This window comes from Coturnix japonica, chromosome Z (genome assembly GCF_001577835.2).
Source record: "Coturnix japonica isolate 7356 chromosome Z, Coturnix japonica 2.1, whole genome shotgun sequence".
Classification (NCBI taxonomy): domain Eukaryota; kingdom Metazoa; phylum Chordata; class Aves; order Galliformes; family Phasianidae; genus Coturnix; species Coturnix japonica.
Window position 1 is genome coordinate 60,596,008 of NC_029547.1, and position 20,151 is coordinate 60,616,158.

General features: G+C 39.1%; 1 protein-coding gene across 12 annotated transcripts in view; it reads right to left on the reverse strand.

Moving 5' to 3' along the window:
- MOB3B (MOB kinase activator 3B) overlaps positions 1-20,151 on the reverse strand; it is a 73,387-nt gene that overhangs the window by 20,532 nt on the left and 32,704 nt on the right. For 11 of the 12 annotated variants that reach the window (XM_015849915.1, XM_015849918.2, XM_015849924.2 and 8 more), the window contains one exon: positions 2,067-2,162. The exons of the other annotated variant lie outside the window; for it this stretch is intronic. In XM_015849915.1, the coding sequence (XP_015705401.1) occupies positions 2,067-2,162 (96 nt within the window). The remainder of the gene's footprint in view (positions 1-2,066; positions 2,163-20,151) is intronic. 12 annotated transcript variants of the gene reach the window in all.

A 20,151-nucleotide genomic window follows, 5' to 3' on the forward strand; every position in this document is an offset into this window, starting at 1 on the left:
CCCAGAACCCCGACGCTGCTGGAGTTAACCTTGCCTTGCAGTAGTGCTGCCTCCAACTAAGCCCGGCATCTGGGAGAGAAATCTGGAGCCTGATAAGCAAGAGCCACTCGGGGCTTCCAGAGCTGCTTTCAACTAAACTGTGCCTTTATATCAGTGCATCTGGGGATAACACAACAGGTGCTTTTTTACTACTCTGCTTTTGCAGCTGCTAAAGGAGTTGTAAACTTGAATGGATCCATTAGTGTGAGAAAAAGGAGTTGACCCCTCCCAGCACACTGTATCATTCTCAAACATTGGGATGCTAAGCCACAGCTGCCTTTCAGAAGTCTGCAGCTGCAGCCCAAGGAACTTTGTCCCAGATGCCACTGATGCCTTTCCCTGCTCAGCCAGGGGCACAAGGGTGAATTTTGAATTTTTGTATTTTGATTGCATATGTTCGGATGAAACTTTACTAAAGCACAACCCAATGACCCCTGGATTTACAAGATACTCAAAACCTACAATTGCTCGTACAAAGAAGTCCAAATGATGTAAATGGACTCTTCCAATGGGTCCTAAATAGGTAAGAGCTCTCTCTTTAAATGCCTAAGGGTGCATCTGGTACCTGGAAATGGAGAGATTTACCAACTCTTGACCCTGAAAATGGGTCAGGAAAGTCAGTGAAATATCCTTCTTCTTATAAAGCATCACAAAGCTAAGCAGCATAAGATTATTGCAATGCCTCTAGCCAAGGATAGTTACAACATCAGTTTCAAAGGTTGCATTGACTTGAGCTTAACAAAATATTTTTCCAAGATGAATGCAGTAGTCAAAGTTTTTAATGAAAAGACATCCATAAAAATCAAATGCTCTGCAAATGAAACAAATGAAAGGAATATTTCAAAACACACCTGGCCAAAAGTACATCCATTTGCTGTATTACCAAATTCAGCTGTGAAAGGTAAGCACTCTTTACCAGAGTAACAATTTTCTTTACCTGAGCAAAAATTGAACTTCCCCTTTAAAAGATCTTTCACAAGGTTAATGCACTCTCCTTCTTTCCCTACCTCATCTTCCTTCATTCAGTTGTCACTCACCACTTCTTGGAATAATAAAGATTTTCGAAAGCCTTGAATATGACCTCAAGCAGAAACACCCCAGACTCCATTAGTTATGGGCAATATCAGAACAGGAATCATCAATAGAAATCTTATTTATTATGTAAATAGTATTTCTATGCTGGAACAGTTTCAGCTGCATGAACTCTTTCTGCGGTCTTGTGAACTGCCTATAAACATTTTCTGCTATTCCATTTAATGCCGACTGAGTATCACAGAACTGAATGGAAAATAAAGCAAAGATTGTTTTTGCTTCATTTCTTTTCTTTGAAGCTATTTATTTCATGTAAAAGAAAACAGTCAATAGACCTTTATTTTCATATCTGAAAATCTTGAAAAAGAGCAAAACCAAAACCAGAAAGTGTATTTAAGATATCTGCTTTCCATACAAATTAATAAAACTCTTTGTGCATGCACAAACAATATTTATCTCCATTCCACTTCCCAGACACACAATAGATACTGCTCACACTTCTGCCTTTCCTTTTACTTCACAACTAAAACTGAAAAGCAATTCAGATCCCCACAGTACTTTTATTATACAGGGACAATTTAACTGAAAACAGGGTTTTATAGGGTTTTTTGTTCTTTCTAGCACAATTTTAGAAACCTACTCTAAGACTTATCATATAATGGTTTGGGTTGGTAGTGACCTTTAAGATCACCTTGTTCCAACTCCCTGCTACACCTCCCTCTAGCCCTGGTTGTGCACAGGCTCATCCAGCCTGGCCTTGAATACTTCCAGGGAGGGGGCATCCACATCCTCTCTGGGCAACCTGTTCCAGTGTCTCACTACCATCACAGTAAATAACTTCTTCCTTATATCCAGTCTAAATTGACCCTCTTCCAGTTTAAAGCCATTTCCTCTCATCCTGTCACTACTTGCATTATAAAAAGTCCTTCCCCAGTTTCCCATAGGCTCCCTTTCAGGTACCAAAAGGCCCCTGCAAAGTCCCCCTGGAGACCCACCTCTGTCAGCCCATCCTTGTAGAGGAGGTGCTCCAGCCCTCTGATAACTCTGATACTCCAACAGGTCCATGTCCTTTTTGTGTTGAGGCCCTAGAACTGGACACAGTATTCCAGGTGAGGCCTCAAAAGAGCAGAACAGAGGGGTATAATCACCTCCCTCATCCAGCTGATCACACTTCTCTTGATGCAGCCCAGGACACAGTTGGCATTCTGGACTGCAAGCACACATAGCCACCTTATGTTGAGTCTTTCATCAACTGACACCCCAAATACTTTTCCTAAGAGCTGCTCTCAAGCCATTCTCTGCATTCTACTTCTGCTAGCAAGAGTGATTACTGCAGTTCAGTGGCAGAGCACAACACATTTTTCAGTTTATTGCTAAGAGACTGATTTATCTGTATGTTTAACATTAATCATCTCAGGATAAAACGTTCATTCATCCTTATGTTTCGCATCTCAATGTCTGTACGTTTTTATCTATATGTTTAATTAAGTTTACATGATCTCTGCCACTGTTCATGAGGTGTTTAACATCAATCACCTTTTAGGCTTATGGAGATTTATATGGTCCTGCTGCAACTAACACAGACAGAAAGCAGACCAAGATTTCAAATTGATAAAACTTGTGCATAAAACCTGACAAGTGCTGGCAGCCTTATGTATCTGGACACCTACAATTTTCTAGCTTAAAGAAAGCATATAAGAGTATGGTCAGCGATTATCCTGAAATATCTTCAAGCAGGAGGCACAGAGTATCCATAGGTTCTAGGCTTAAGCCAGCTCTTCCACAGAAGAAAAGGCGTGAATAAAACATAAATAACACAGATTTGTTATCTTCCTCCTATTTACTCACAAGACAGCTGTTTGCATTGCTGGTTTCTAAAATCCTGGAGGCAGTGTCAATAACAGATGCCTAAAGCCTCCTCTTAACCCAGTGAGGATTTCCAATTCAGTGTGCCTTGAAACAGAAGATCTTCATGCTGGTTAACAGGCCAGGCCAGCGACTGATGGTCCAGGAAGATGAGTTCAGTTTGTTACAGGAGTATTTTACATCTGGAGAATACCTGTTATACATGACAGATACTAACTAGTCCTTGAGATCACAGGCTTAAGGAATTGTGCCTTCCTTTTTCTCCCTTAGAGATAAACACAGGACAGCAACATCTTCACATGGTGATGGAAGTATTTAAAGAACAACGATAACAAACACCTGCAGTTCCAGAGCAGAGTTCCTTGCTAGTAACTGCAGTGAGATAAGACTGATAGTCTGCAAGGACCAAATACTTGATTTCTTCAACACGGACTGCATAGTTTCTAATCAAGACCAGAGCAAAACAGTGAACAGAAGACTTAATCTTTAACAATAGCTTTATTGTTAGCTTAATCTTTAACAATAGTTTGCTCTGTTGGTGTACTGCAAGAGACTTCTGCATGAGAGGTGGAAGGATGAGACGAGATTTAGTGATAATTCATGCATTTCAAGGACAATGCCTTAAGATGTGGGTGCATACAAGCTCACTGAACCTTCAGAAGATTTCAATGAATACTTACTACACAACTATGAATTTAGACGTGTTCTTTAGGGATGCATTTCCTGAGACCTACTGGGTTCATCTACTGCATTTAAGGCTTAACATCTGACCCTTAAGAAAAATTACTGAAGAGTGTCTCTGGTCCCGCATTTAGATTCAGCACAAGTTTGTGCTGGGAAGTAGAATAGCATTTGAAAAAAAAAAAAAAAAAAAAGAAGAAGAAAAATAATTGGAGACTGTTAAAAAAAACACGACACTGAGGTAAAAACCAAGACAAAATAGAAGTGATATGGAAGAAAGAGGTGACTCCATCTGGCCATAACAGAATGATACCTTGGTGCAGTTTATCAGTATTTAGGACACAGAAATTCACTCATGAATTGCTGCATCAGGTTATGCTTTCTACTTACAGGATAACTGAGAATCCACACATTTCCAGAAATACTGCTTTTTGTATTAGTGAAAAATGAGTAAATACAGAAAAGAAGAAAAAAAAAAGCAGTATGTATTTTTATCTACATACTATACATACTAACTTATGTTAAAAATTCAAAATTTCTACTTCAGGAAACTGAGCTACATTTACTTGGAACCCATGCATACAACTGTCCAAGAATTGCTGAATGGATGATTTTCTATACATACATACACACTACATCTTTTAATATGTTTCCCAAAATTAACTGCAAGGTTTGAGTCTTCTTGATTCGGAGAGAAGCATGAAACAAACTCTAAAGAAAGAATCAAGAATGCAACACAAATTTGTTAAAAAACCTCTCTTCTGCTAAGACAGAAATCTCAGTCAAAAAATGCCTTTTAATTTGTGTGTGAGTTCTCATACATGATGTTGGTCCCCACTCCTTTAGAATTTGCTGTCCTAAACAAAATACTTTGTTGTGGTTTCAGATATTGCTCCTTGAGACCCTCTGTAAGTCACAGTAAGTCCCAGCAAAACCGTTGCCACTGCTCCTGAGTGTATCACTTAACAACAAGGCAACAGGAAGAATGCATTATACACAAACAAGATAAATTCCTCCCTGTGCACAGATCATGAAGCAGCACATATATTTTGTCACACTTTCACTTCCTTCCTAGCAGGAAATTTAGTGTTAGAATAAAAGCTGCATGGATCCCTGAATCTGTGATGTTTGTGGCATCTTGCCAATTCCAAAAAATCTGTTTATAGCACAGATGTTTTCGCTATGGACTACTAAATATAAAAAGCAGCTGCAGTATCTCAGTTGAACTTGCTTGTACAAAAAGGTGAGCCATGTAGCAGCTCTAAAAACATTAAAGAAAGAAATCCGAGTGCAAAACATGTAACTTCAGTGGTTAGCATATAAATCAACCTTGGATCACTTACCTTTTAATTATCGTATCCAGTTAAATGTAAGCTGTAACAACTGATTGTAACAATTTAATTAAAGGTTTCTCTTTATTTTTTCTGACAAGCCCTTTCTGTGACAGAGATGAGTGATCTCTGCCATTCTGATTTGCAATCATTTTAGAAACCCCATAGACTGGGGGAAAGAGGAGGAGACAATACAACCTACAAAAGTGAATTCCCTAAACTATTCTTTGAGCATCTGATTCCAATAAAGCATCACATTCCTGTTGTCAGAAACCTCTGGGCACTAGTAAAATAAAAACTGCATAACAGCACAATGACAGTTGATTGTAAGATTCCATGGGGATTCCATTGACTATTTTATGTCTCTGGTTTATGATGCTTTCTGAAGGAGGGTAGGTATACGATCAGGCCTAATATTAAGCACAGAAAGTAGGACTTTGTGGAGTCACAGTGACTTTTCCTTTTTGTCCTTTGCTTTACCTCATTTATCCTCTTGCCAAATTAACTCCAAAATATTTCTCCCTGCAGGTGGCAGATTGCAAAGCTCTCCTGAGTTCTGCCAGGCTCGAAGGTATGGCCTTCCTCCCACTCCTGCCGTTTTCTATGGAAGTAAACTTTGTAAAAATAAATTGTCTGTCAGTTAACCATTTGATTTAGTTTTGATACCTTCCACATTTCTTCATTACCTTGACATTCATTGTGTGTTATTTTAAACCTCAAGTTTCATTTAGCATTTTTTTATTTATCTAACATTGATATCCTGTGATGAGAAAACTCTGAGCATCTCAGTGTGACAAAGGACAGAATAAAACTCATCAACAGTTATTTCTCTTAACTACTTTTGGGTCTAGTTGGCATACTTTGAACATGATGATAGACCAAACTGCAAATGATAACCACTAATTGATCCTTATCTGTTTAGCTCCTGCAGTTAGGATAGAAATCAGTAGTATATACTGAAATTGCCATGAGGTTTAACTACTTCCATAGCCCACTAGAAATAAAAGGTTTCTGATTTGTGTGTGATCCACATGGATAAATGCACCTTGCTCAGAACTAGGAAAAAAAAAATGAGGCTGCTTCATCTGGGAAAATAAAAGCCCAGGAAGAAACAGATGGATTATTCTGTATTAAGGCTTTGTGCACAAAGCTTTTACAACAAACAACTCTTGGAGCTCCCTTGGGATACTGCATAAAATGCCAGAGAATGGCTCTTCTTCCAGCAGTGACACAATTAGTATGCACAGAAGCCCAGGATGATTATGACCAGAATTCCCTGCAGCTCCTGAGATGTATCCAGGCACTGAAATTGAATAACCACCCCAACCTCAACAAATAAACAAATTTCTTACCTAACACTTCCATCAAAATCTAAAATTTCTAATAGCGATGCAAACAACATTGATAGAACAACAACAAAAAAAGAAAGCTGTTGCACTCAGTGCCCAGTGTGCCACTATGTTAATCACTTCAAAGATCTATTAAGACTGCATAAGATAGCAGAGATTTTCAGCTTACCATCCACCACTATGTCTGTCCTGTAAACTAAGAAGTCAGGCAGATTCATCTCCCATGCTGGAACATTGGCCAGACGCTGCTCTACATGCCTGCATTACACCCCTCTGCTCAGCAAGCTCCTGTTCCATGGACACGCACCTTAGCCAGCTCCTCTGCTCCCAGATCAGAGGTATTTCCATCCCATTTCTCATCCTTGTTGGTCTCTGAAATTTCCTAACAAGACCTTCTCTGCAATGAGGAGACCACAACTATGAAATGTAGGTATTTACACAATAGTAGAATTACATTTATTGTTTGGCTGATGCTGCACTGTTTTTCTTAATCTAGATGGCAAGAGTCACCTCAGACACAGTCACTTTATACAGAAACTAGTCTTTTTCCTGAATGCATCACTTCATACTTCACCTACACCAACACACATCTGCTTTTATTGCAGTTACTGTCCCATGAGGACTACAGTTCTTCCAGGTCAGCCCCTGTTCTGCTACCTTGAATACCTTCCTATCACCAACAAACATTATCTTTCACCTCACTGCTCACACTCATCTTGCCTCTCACTTACGGGCACACTAAGGAATCCACATCCCAGCATGTAGGGCTGCTGAACTACACTGCTGACTGTATTAAGTTCCACAGTGCAAGACTTCAACCACCTACCCCTCCTCTTCAATTCTTTTTCTAGCCAACAATTTATGCATTTAACATCTGTACTTTAGCATTGCAAAAGTGGCTTTCAGTACACAAACTTCATAGTTGTATCATGAGCAAGAAGGTACTTCTTTTTTTCATACGGATTCACTTAAAAAAATAAAGATGAATGAAGATAGGGAAAATCCCTTCTATACAATGTTCTTCAGTTCCAGTTAGCCAAGGCAGCTTAACTAACACTTTCTGTTATTTCAGCACTGTGCACAGGTGCATGCCATCACCAAGAACTAACCTGTTGCCTTAAGTGCTTAAAAGTTTTGTAAACAGCTCTTCCTGCCCTATAGATCAAAGAAATCTACATCCTTCCAGCTCCTCTTCATTCTTTCAGCACAGAAGATAATGCCTTAGAGTGACCATTCCTTCCAGGCACATTTAAGCACAGCTGGACTGGCTGGCCCCAACTATTATGCATTATTACTATAAACTGTTCAGGGCCTAGTAATGGGACTCTCCTTTCTAATTTAAACATTCCTTATTTTTTCACTACTAGACGCGTGGGCCCAGATTCATAGACTGCCCACTGCCCTGTCCCATGTGTTGCCTCCTGTGTACTCCAAGCATCCACAAAGCAAGGACTCTCTAAAGGATCTCTGAAGTCTGGCATTTATGTCCTTATGTGCACAAATTAGTAGTAATTTCTGATAGTTTTGGCAGAGATAAACACTGCACTGGGATTTTAAAAGCCTCTCCATGCTCTTATTTTTTTTCCTTAGGGACCATCAAAACTAGAGGTTAGTGTCAAAGAGTTTTGTGCTTCTGCATTACTTCAAATATTTTTTAAGTAGGAAGACAACTCAAAATCCAATTGTGAACAGCAGATAATGTTCATAAATACATGAAATATAAACCGGATCCTTTCTGGCTGTCTTTCCCTCAAGTTAACCATGTGAGCTGCAAGGCAATGTGTGCAACTCAAATGTGGTACACAGATGGAAAGTTTAATAGGGATCTTTAAGCACTCTTAGATGATTTTACAGCTGTTGCTTGTCCCTGGCCAACAAGGGGAAGTAGGCCATTAAAGATGTTATGCTAAAAACGAAACCATCTGCCAAAGTCAGCACAGTCTGGCTGGGTGAATTAGCAGCTGGAGTCTACAGCTGAGAGGACTTACACTGCTTTTTTTCGGACTCCCTCCAGCTCTGAGGAATTAACAATAGAAGGTTTAAAAAGAAAGGACTGCCCATTTTGCTTAGCAGTGTGTATTGGAAGTTCACATGGAAGATACACTTACTGTTTTGGGGTCATATTCTGACAAACAAGTTGTCAGACAAAATGTCTGTCCAAGGGGAACTGGACTGGTGGTAGAGGCGCACAGCTTTTAACTTGTGTCTGGGTGGCTTAGATCTAGACCACATGAAAGTACATGTTACAAAAGAAAATGCCATAGACACACAGCAGCCAGAGACAAAATATAAACACAAGAACAATATCACTCCCTGCCATTTTCTTCAAGGAGAAAATATTATGAAAATATGTTCTTAAATGAATTTTCATTAAGCTCACTGGGAAGGAAAAAAAAAAAAAAAAAGGCAAATTAATCTGTATACGCTTGATCTCCAACATGCAATCAGTAACACTACTGTAAAGCCAATTTTCATTTTTCAGTCATTGTAACTTGATTTGTGATTTGATTCACTGCCTGTGCTTCCATTCTGCCTTTTTCTATTGGTCTACAGAACATGGGTCTCTCATACAAGAAATACATTGAGTCAAAGAGCATGTAGCTAGCTGCATTATGGGAGGCTTTCTTTATGTCAGCATCAATTGCTACACCTTCTGTTATCACTCACAAGAGACATCGGCCTTTGTCTCCCAGCACAGCTTCCAGCACTGCTATTAGCTACAGTTTTGAATGGGGTTTGAAAGAGAGAGATTGCTATCCACCACTTACTGCAAGGCACATTTCAGCAGCACATCTCTTTCAGGCTAGTTTCTACCTTTGATTACATCAAAATCTTGACAAAATTCCAAGTGAAAGGTAGTTCTTAATCACATTAAGGATTTGTAAGGCTTGTTCTAAGTGACTATGTCTAATCTTCCTGATACCTGCTGGCAAGGAAGTCAAGCCAGCACTCAAGCAACCTGAGAGAATTAGATTGGCAACATGGTAATGGAAGAGCCAACAAAGAGAAATGCTCAGCTGGACACGGTACTTCTGAAGAAAGAAGAGATGATGGCGTAGGGCCCTCAAAAGGCTGGAAGTTCAACATGGGTAAATGCAAAGCCCTGTCCCTCAGGGGAACAATCATACACTAGTACATTCTTGGGGCTGCGTGGCTAAAAGCAGCTTTTCTGAAAAGGACTTTGGTGGACAAGATGCTACTCATGAAAGAGAAGGAAGATAAGGGGGCCATTTCTGATCCATAGTGCCTACTGACAGGACAGGAGGCAACAGGCAGAAACTGTAAAGCACAAAATTCCATCTGAGCACAAGAAAACACTTATCTGCTGTGACAGTGGTCAAACACTGCATGAAGTTACTTGGAGGCTGAGGAGTCTCTCCACCTCCAGAGATGTTCAAAACCCAGCTGACATGGTCCTAGACAACCTGTTCTGCATAATCACCTTTGACCAGGAAGGTTAGATCAGATCATCTCAAAGGTCCCTTTCCAGTCTAAATTAACTTATGATTTGGTCACACTGTCAGAAATGCTCAACAAAGCCTGTGTACCTAAGGAAAAGCAGAATACGACTCCTGACACTGGATAGTTTGTTCTTATTGCTGCAGGAAGAGTGAAAATAAGTGATTTAGCTATTTACTAATGTTTATAAATACCTATTCAGTACCCTGGGGCAGGAAACAGTTAATTACTATACATAAAACGTTTAAAACTGAAGAGTTGCTCAGTTTAAAAACAGAAAATTCCAATGTATTAGCAAAAATGGGAGCTCTGAATTCACAGAGGGAATAAATCTTTAATCAGAATTCTAACTGCATGTGTGGCCTCCACAGTTTTACATTTATACTTGTGCTGAAAGGACAGTACAGTTCATCATCTGTTTCTATTGCAGGTTAGCTTTTGTGGGTCTGATAGAGCTTGAATGTTCTGCATAGTGTCTGGCTGCCCAACACAAAACACCTGGCAGAGAACAATTCTGTTTGTCCCATACTTTATCATATTAAAATATGTTTGGTACATTAAGACAATACCTGCTTATCTCCAAGGATATCCATGTGTTGGAGAAATATGTCCAGACTTCTAGCACATGTGTGGTTTAGTACAGAATAGACTGCAGCTAGGAAGAAGACCTGGACTTTTTTCTTTTCTTGTGCATTTTGTCCTCCACAGTCTGCATTACTTCCAATGACAGAAACCCCTTGCTTAATTCTTGTAGTTATACAACATAAAATCATCTTTTCCTTTTAGAAGTTTTGTGAAAGACTCAGATTTAAGGTTTAGAAATCTCACTGGAATTCAAAGACATTTCTTAACGCCTGACTCTATTCCCTTCATATTTGTATCCACTGCAAAATCCAACCTGACAATTAAACAAATAAATAATAATCAGGGAAAATTACAGTATCAACAAAACAGAAACACTGTAGTAAAACACAGATACATTTTGTAAGTTATTTTTATAAAAGAACTGCTCACTTGAAAATCCTAGTCAGTACTCTCCAACACAGTTATCTGCAGGAGAAATAGAATATGCAAAAGCCAAACTTTATCACAACTCTGGTAGCAAAAATCCACAAGTGAAAAACTGAATCCTTTGTGTCAATAAACCTCAAGTTCTTTTTTTTTTTTTTTTTTTCATAAAACAATTATATGTCTGTACCGTTCTTTCATACATGCTGCTAACTGATAATTGATCAGCTCAAATTACAGTGCAATGTGAATAATAAAATGAGCACTGATTTTCTTTAGTAATTTTTTGTCTGGTACTGTGACAGGTACTGAGATATAAGGAGTTTTTAAAATACGCTCTGCCAAAGGCATTCTAAAAAGCACTTAAAGAAGCTGCAGGTGTAGATGAAAGACAAAACAGGAGTAAAGTTTTAGACTCCTTATCTTCACTTTAAAGTAGAACAAAAGGATGCAACTTCCTTTCTAACCTGAATATTCCAACCGCTCTTTTCTTAGCCTGTAAATTTTTTGGGAGGAGAATGAGCAAATCAGCAAGAAGATAACAAAGTAGGACTGCCATTTGTGAATTCTGATTCCTAGAAGAATCTCCCAGACCAAACTGTATGTAGGGAATCTCTAAAATGCAAGCAGTTGGAGATTGGGTAAGCGGCACCCTGCTCTTTTCCTGTATTCATTTTCCAAAGGCAGACCAGGCAGCACGGACTTTCACTCCGAATTTGTACAACCATTCTTCTGCAAATCATGTCCTCAAAATCTATCAGTATGGAAAAAAAATATATATATATTTAATAAACTTAATAAACTGTCACCTTGTATGTCCTGAGTAAACAAATAACTTCCCCATTTGCTTTGTTTAAGTTTCAAGGCGAATCAAAATTGCAAGCTTTCTCCTTTAATGGGAATGCTAAAAACGTGTGGTATTGGAGTTTGAAGACTTCAGTTCTTACTTCCTTTATTCCAAATCCATTCACATAAAGGTAACATTAAGAACATAGAGTATTCTTAGAATCACTGATTACATCTCTATCCGGATTCACCAAAGAACCACCACTACATAACACAAGAAAAAATGTCTACGCAGACTACTTTAATTATCTGAGCTCTAGTCTTTTACTCAACAAATGAAATTGCAAAATTTCCCTTAACTGACCTCTTCAAAATCATATTATTAATATTTTTAATTATTAAAAAAAAAATCCAAAACCTAAAAATCCAAAAAGAATAAGCTATATGACTAATTTTAAAGCATGTAAATTCTAACCAGAAATACTGCTTTAATATCCAAATATCCATTGGCACTTTTCTCATCCAGCACGTGATTTGGAAGTGTCTGCCGCTGAGCATTATAGCTCCAAGCTTTCAGGATTTATCTGTTATCTCTTTCGATCATGGCTCATTAAAGCTGACACTGTATGAACAACAATAACCATTATTTCACCACTCTGAATGTTGATAAAACACATTTATTGGTAAACTATTATTTTCATTAGTTCAGCTGAACATCTGCCTCTTAAAAGCAAAGGGTTTTTTTTTTTGTTTTGTTTTGTTTTCTCCTCCATATCCAGGAAAGAGTTTTGTTTTTCAGAGACAATCTGTTCATTGTCTCTCCTTTTCCCTTCCAACTATTAACATACTTTTGATTATTCCCTTCTTGAGCATCTCTTATTCCAGATGGCTCAGTAGCCCTCCTTTTGTTTTCCTTGAGTTGAAGTGCCACTGATTCTCATTATGAGAAGGAAATAAAAGTTTCCACCATACATTTTAAGGCTTATGAAAGGGCGCAGCCCCCCTGCTGTGCTTTAGATGCATGACTCTCTGTAGGATGAAAAGAGAAAAAAATCCTCAGTGTCAGCACTGGCAGTAAGGCCTGTCCCACTCTATGCAGATTTGCTGAGATGCTCTGAACATTCGTCAGGTCTTCAACTTTCCTGTAGCTGGATTTTTCTTTTAAATCACACAAAACAGCCATTCATCAATCACCACGGCCTACACTGTCCCGAGGAGCTTATGTATAGACCAGAAGGTTTTCCAATTAAAGTAAAACCTTTGAAAAGGTAAGACAAATGAAACATCAGATATTTGTGTTTTAAGAAATTTGTACTGTTATCTGCAAAAGCAACAACAATGCATCTGTGGTGCATCTTTTGCTGGGAAGTATTTTATATCAGTCTTCAAGGAAAACAAAACCACGTAGAATTTGGCTTCATGGTTTCACCCACCTAAAAATTCTTTGATGCTGAACACATCAGCACAAGACTTTGGGTCTCATAAGAATGGTGTAAAACACTAAGAACAATTTGGCGTTTCCACAGTCCTGTAGCACATGTAAGTTTTGTGGCATACAGCCTACTGAAGCAAATGATTTTGTTGTCTGTGATACACACATGACTGCCCAGCCTGGCAATGATTGTAAGAACACGGAACCTTTCTCTGGGGAACTCATGTATTAGTGTGAGGTACAGTGTTAACAAGAGCTGTTTGGCATCTAAGGCACAAAGAAGCAGCACTAATCAGCAAAAAAAAAAAAAAAAAGTCTGTCAATATCATTAAGACAGTTGTGTCTTATGAGGCTCTGTCCACACAGCTGTAGATGGCAAGAATGAAGATAATTGTTTCACATCACTTCTGTGACTCATTAGATTTCTTCTTTGCAGGACAAGAGTCTGTCACTTCACTGCTACATTAATAAGTCCAGCCTTTATATTTTGCTTGCAAATGCCAGAAGGCACATGTAGGATGCAGAGCCCATCTACCATTTCACTGCAGTTTTTTACTGCTTTAGCTGCTAAGCTCCAGGCAAAAGTGTCCAGCTTACAGAAGAAAGAAAGTTAAAAGAATAATAATTATGCCAGCAGCTACATGTAAAGAGGACATCCAGGGTGCACAAGAACTACAATTCTGTGATTAACGAACACAGGGTAACACAGTTCCTGAGAACAGATAGGAGCACTGGATGGAGCTGCACAGATCTGAGCCCCATGAATGGTTAAGGTTGTACACGTCTCACATAGCCAGAGGACTAAGGAGTAAGGCAAGTTGCAGAGAAAGATAAGCTTGGATAGAGCAGTAGATTAAAAAATACAGCTCACGATTATCAAGAAACCCCTCTGCTCACCACCTAAGGAAAGCAAGGAAAGCATGCTGTTGAACATATGTACAGGAGTATTTCCATTACAACTAAAGAAGGCCAGCGGCCAGTATGAATTCTACTTGCTTCCCTAGAACACACTGACAAAGCTAGATGGAAGCTTTTTTCCTCTGCTATGGTAGATCCACTGAAGCACAGAGGCACATGCTTCCTGATGTCTTACAGCACATAGCCACTGTCAGCATGGTAAACAGCATACACACATCCCACTGAAGCAAGGAACATAAGCTTGACAAATATCCATATTTGTTCTATATTTGCCCAAGTGTTTTCAGTTACTTTGTTTTCTGCTACCCAGCACAGACCAGAAGACACACATTTCCTCATAATAAATTTCCTCACCATTTCAACATCCCGAATAATTAAAACTGTAGAAGGAATACACCTATCTTCTTCCAGATCATACCAGACACTGAATTTCAAGTTGCTTTCTTCCAAGAGCTCAACAGCTAAGTCAGAAATTTAGAGTCCTCAGCGTGAATGAATACTGAGGACTATATACCAGAGGAACAGTGAAAGCAACAACCACAAAGATGCAGAGGACCCATTCTGTTAAGCTGCTTTCAAAGCCCCTACCACTGTCCCCTCCCCCCAATTCATTAGTAAAGGCCTCACCTTTACACAAATGCATACAATCACATTCATTAAGATTCAAGTGTGGTGCAGTGAATTGAATTATAACGTACGTATCTGAAAACAGAAGATGCTGACATGACACAAGCAGTGCAGCCAGCGAATGGTGAGATGAAGAGTCAATGTTCCAGGCAATCTGCAGCAGCAAAACCAGCTTCAGCAAGAGCCACACTAAGCAGCTTTTTCTCTTGGAGCTCGTCTCCTAATTCCTTACCAACATTAATTTAGCCAAGTGCTTAGGCTCCTCAAGGGAAAGAACTGTCACATAGCTCTGCACAGAAATGTACCACTATCTTTGTCTGTAAAGGGAAGCACAAAGGTGGCAATCACATTTCAAAACATTGCTGATAATCAAGTTGATTGTTGTGGGTTATTTTTTTCCTGCAGCATTCAGAGGATGAAACAGTGCGTACAAATGTTTCAAATTATCTGAATGTCATTCCTGTTTTTGTTTTTAAAGAATACAGCCCCACACATGGCTTTTATCAACACAAGGGGTTTCTAACCACATACTTTTTAAGTACATACTTGACTTTCCTCCAAAAATTATCCATAAAAGACATGAGGGCCTCATTTTAAAAGAAACTAATGAGTTTCCTCTTGTTAAGAATTTTAATTTTGCTCTTTTTGGATGCTACTGAAATTAGAGGGCTGAATTTATATTTGATAGAAAAAGGAAAACATAAGGGCAGTATCAATGGATGTACCTCTGGCCGAAGCAAAGATCATGCCCTCACTTCAGGCCTTTTGCAAGTCCCTGAGAACTGTACTGCCATGTTGCTCCACTTTTCTATGCTGAAGTTAAACTGTGATTATCCTTTAAACAGAAATAAATTAATTTCAAACTCCTGTATAAATTAATTTCAAACTCCTGTGACCACACTTTATTCTGAGATCACATGGCTGAGGTAGCTGAAGCCCACATTACCACTCCTTCCCCCTTGGCCAGATACATGCCCAAAAGTACAGATGTTGTGCTCAGAAAGAGCAACCCTAATAGTGAATATATTCTGTGGGAGTATTGTGAATTTTCTATGTTCTTTCCAAGCTTAAATAACAGCTTAGACTTGGCAAACGAAACACAGGTAAAAAGTAGCAGCTAGAAAAAGTGGTACTTGTGAAACTTATTTTGTTTGGGTTCCAAGAAATGAATCAGCAAAGCCATTATGAACCATAAATGCCACTCCTACATATACTCTGCTTTGCAGAAAACAGACAAAGTCTGTTTTATAAGGGTCCGTATAAGGGGCTGTTCTCCCTGTTCATCAAGGAAAGGAATGCACACACAAGGCTGTGGAATGCAGACAGAACTCACTTCTACAAAACCCACTTTCCCAGGCAAAGCACATTCAAATATATCATATTTCCCACACTCTGAGTTCAGCACAAGCTCAACCCCACTATCACAGACCAAAAAAGACATTAGTCATGCTGTGAAGGTTGCTAAAGAGATCAGGTCACAAGTTCAGGTCGGGGAGAAGCTGTGGTGTTGAAGGTGCAGATCCTGCAAGAGGTTAAGTCAAGTAATGTGCCACAGCACGTGCCATCTCAGTGTGCTGGAAAGTCAAATTCCTGAAGGTTGATGGGACAATCCACGTGACTTCTTACTGTTACTCTGAGTAATTAGCAATGACTGGGGTTGAGGATTGTCCAAATTACTCCTAGGATTTAGTCCTTATTCTTGTAAAAGCAGATAGCATGGGCTAATCAAGGCATTTAAGATACCAAACAAAAACAGAGAGTGAAATTGCTCAAAAGAAAAATTAGTCAGCAAAAAGAAACGTGTTTAAAAGGCCAGATATTTATCTACCAAGCAGATGGCAAGATTCATCATACAGACAGAGACAACACAATGTTTATTAGCTGTCTTTGACAGTACTCTTGAAATGGCATATTCATGTGCCAGTTTAGATTACAGAGAAATATCTGCTAGGTCCTGAATCACCATAAGAGCTAAAAGAGAAGAGAAGGAGGAGGCTCAGGCATATAAACACATTATAAAATATCTACATGTTATTTTTCAGGCACATATATTCCCAAACACAAAACTTTCTAAAAGCAAGTGTTACTGCTCTAAATTTGCTGTAACATACAAGTAAGCAGAGAATTCACAAACTTCAGTGACTAGAGAAAACTACTGCGATGCAATAACCTTCCTTGCTGAACTTTCTTCATTTGCAAAAGATTTAGTTTTGTAGTTGTTCATATCTGCTAAAAAAGGGACCATAGATAGGCAGCAATAGGAGAAAGAAGAAAAGTGTTATAACACAAACATCTTCCTTTGCCCAAATCCAGCACTGATCAAAGAAGGTGTAAAAATCAGCAAGATAGGAGTGTCTGGGAATTTACAACTGACTTCAGCTGGCAGCCTGCACCTATACCCATCCACCAGTGATGACTGAAGGGACAGCTAACAGCCAGATATCTGACTCCTATGTCAGACCTGGGCAAAGCAAAAAAAATAAAAAGAAAAAAAAAAGAAAAGAAAAAGAAAAAAAAGCCAGCTGCAGCAATTATACATTTTTTTTTTTAATTGCAGGGCCCACATGCAGAAGGCAATGTCAGACCCTAGATGCTGCAATTGTAGTGGCTGCAAAAGATGAAGAAAACCAGCAAGTGTCAGTTAATACCACGCTGCACAACACTCATGCACATCTCCACTCCTTAGGAAAACAAAAGAAACAGCAGTCTTTGTTCATAGACACCAGTCACCTGCAACCCTCTTCTAGAAAAGGGCTGGAAGGCCCCATAGTCCTGGTCTGTTTAGAGATGAGATGCACTGTGGGGTCTTTGGGAAGAAGCAACACATGTATGCTCTGTGCATAAATTTTGGAACTGTCAGCTACCAAAAGTTATGAGTTCACAAGCATGGAGATGGCAATGTATTTCTAAGGATATATTCAGCTTTCAGCTGAAGTCCCAGGTTTTAAACACTTTGAGATTATGTTGTCCTTTTGACCAGCCATGATTAGGCTATTTGATTACAGTAATTTAATACTTTTAAATCCTATTGCACACAAACTCACACAGCTTAGAAGTGATTTTGTACTTCAGCTAAATGACAAACTGTACCTTCTTAAGCTGCTTCATCAGTATCTAATTAATTTAGCTCTTGTTCCTTGAGCAGCCTGTCAGTGCTGAAATCAGAATGATATATTGCAGGACAGTTCAGTTTAGCAGGGAATCTGGGAGGTTTGCAGTCCAGTTTCCTGCTTGACACAGACATAAGATCCTATGAGGCTCAAGGCTTTACACTGTTTGGTCTTCAAAATTCCCAAGGATAGATACAGAGTAATCTCTGTGGGCCCCCCTCTCCACTGTTTGCTTATCTTCAAGGGTTAGAGTTTCAAGTACATCAAGTCAGAAAAGCCCATGTCCTTGTTTATTTCAGCAGAAGCCTCTTGTCTTCTGTTCTTGCCTTTGTATTTCAAGCCATGGATCTGTTGTGGCTACAGCTGGTAAGTGAAGGTAACTGAAACCCCAACACACTAAAGAAGCCATGTTGAAAACTATCATCAATAGCTACACCAACATGGCCTAATCAGAAACACAGAGCAAACACTCCTCCATCCTGTTCTTCCTTTCCCAATGTCTCACACTGCTCACAGCACCTGGCTAGTCACACATAGAACACATCTGCAGAGCTTTTAGCCTCTAACATGCATTAAATCCACTTAAAAATAGATGAAAGAAATGGGTAATAATTGAAATAAAAACAAATTTGTCATCAGTAAACTCCTCTGCAGGCCGTGTCTCTGTTTTTCCAATTGTCTTTAAAGTTTTGCCTTAAAAAAAAGAGCTCCTAATATATTTAGGCACCTGTTTTTGTCAGCTCCACTTAACAGCTCCTCAGTTCCCACGTCAGCTCCCTTCTCTCCTGCCTGTTAGATCAGTATTAGCAGGAGGGTGGCTGGAAAAGGGGCTCTTCACCAGTAAGTGAGCAGGTGAGGATGACCACGGAAAGCAGAGAGGAACCAGACCACAGGAAGCACACAGACTGGTAAGTAGTCACAGGTTAGAGGTTACTGCATCAATGTAAACACCACGAGGAATTTGTATTAAATGTAGTATACTGTTTTAACTCAACTCACTTGCTCTTTTTTCTTTTTTTTTCCTCCCCTCTCTTAACTGCAGAGGGAAGAATCAAAACAAAAAGCCCACCAAGCTGGGCTGTCCCTATCCCTTTTATAAGTAATTTGCATGAATTATGTTAAAGAAAAAAAGAGGGCAACATTAATAGGATTAAGCTGAGAAAAGTATGGTAGATTCTACAAACAGCTCCTATAAATCTCATAGATCTCTTAAGCAAACTCATCCTCTAATGGAAAGGTCAGCTGAAATCCTATCCACTGGACAGACATGTACTTTTTCCAGAGGAATTCTCTGCATATGCCACAAAGATTTAACACAATAAATTAATCTCTAAGTTACATCCAGATACTGTGCTTTAATACTGCTCTACTACTATTAATGGCATACCTAAGCCTGTTCTGTTTTGGCAATCAAGTATATCATCTTTCAAGATCTGTTTCAACTACTTTGAAGAATGAACAATCTTAATTTTCACTGCCATTGATCTGTTAGAATGAAAACAGAGACCTGCATTAATAAACATAACAGAGACCCTATGGTTAAATAACCGAAGGCTGCTGCAAAACAGGCAGAACAAACAGTGTCCAATACAACAATAAAGCTTCACTCTCTGACCAACTGTGAAAAGCAAAACATGGAACAATATGCATGCTGAGCTACTACATTTTATTGAACTGCTTTATATGCAGCACTTGTACAGGCTGGTAGTGCCATCTCCGTGTTACAGATAGGGTCCTGATCTACAATGATTCCCTCGAAAGAAAAGCAGCTTATCCAGGAATGGGCCCCAGAGACACCATGGACTTTTCCCAGCTGCCAAGGCTACAGAACACTGTGTTGGAGATACTCTTGACACAGAATTATTATGTAGGTGGGCTTTTTCTGTTGTTTTAGTAAAACTCATCAGCATGTACATGTTCAGGCCATAAATCTTTTCTGCATATACAGACTGTGGTGGCACAGAAGAAGACTGGAATATGGAAACTGGTTGTAACAAAAGCATGGAAAAAATACCACTGGAAACAAAAACACACATTTAACTGCACTGCTAACCACTCTTGATACCAAAAAAATTTTCACAGCAAACAAAAGAAAAAACAAGTGCTTTAAGAAATCAGATCTATTCTTCACTGTGCAAGAAGTATATACATCTTCCTCTGAAATCCTGCTTCTTGTAAAACTAGCAAAGTACAGCCTAAAAGACAAAGTCATTGTTTTCTTTCTACCTGTTAGTGCAGAAAAGAGATAAGGATTGGGAAACAAGCCACAAGTCTGTCCAAACGAAGAGCAGACAAGCCCCAAAATTGGCTGTTTCAGAGATTAGGAAAGCTCACCAATACATGCAGACTCTTGATGTACCATCTCCTCCCATTAGCCAGAGGCTCTAACTGTACAAACTGCAAAATATTCTGCTATTTACTCATCCACATATTTATATAACACCTCACATTTCTGACAGGAAGCTCCCCCAGCTTTCCTACTTGAAAGAAGTGAATCACAACTCATTAAATAA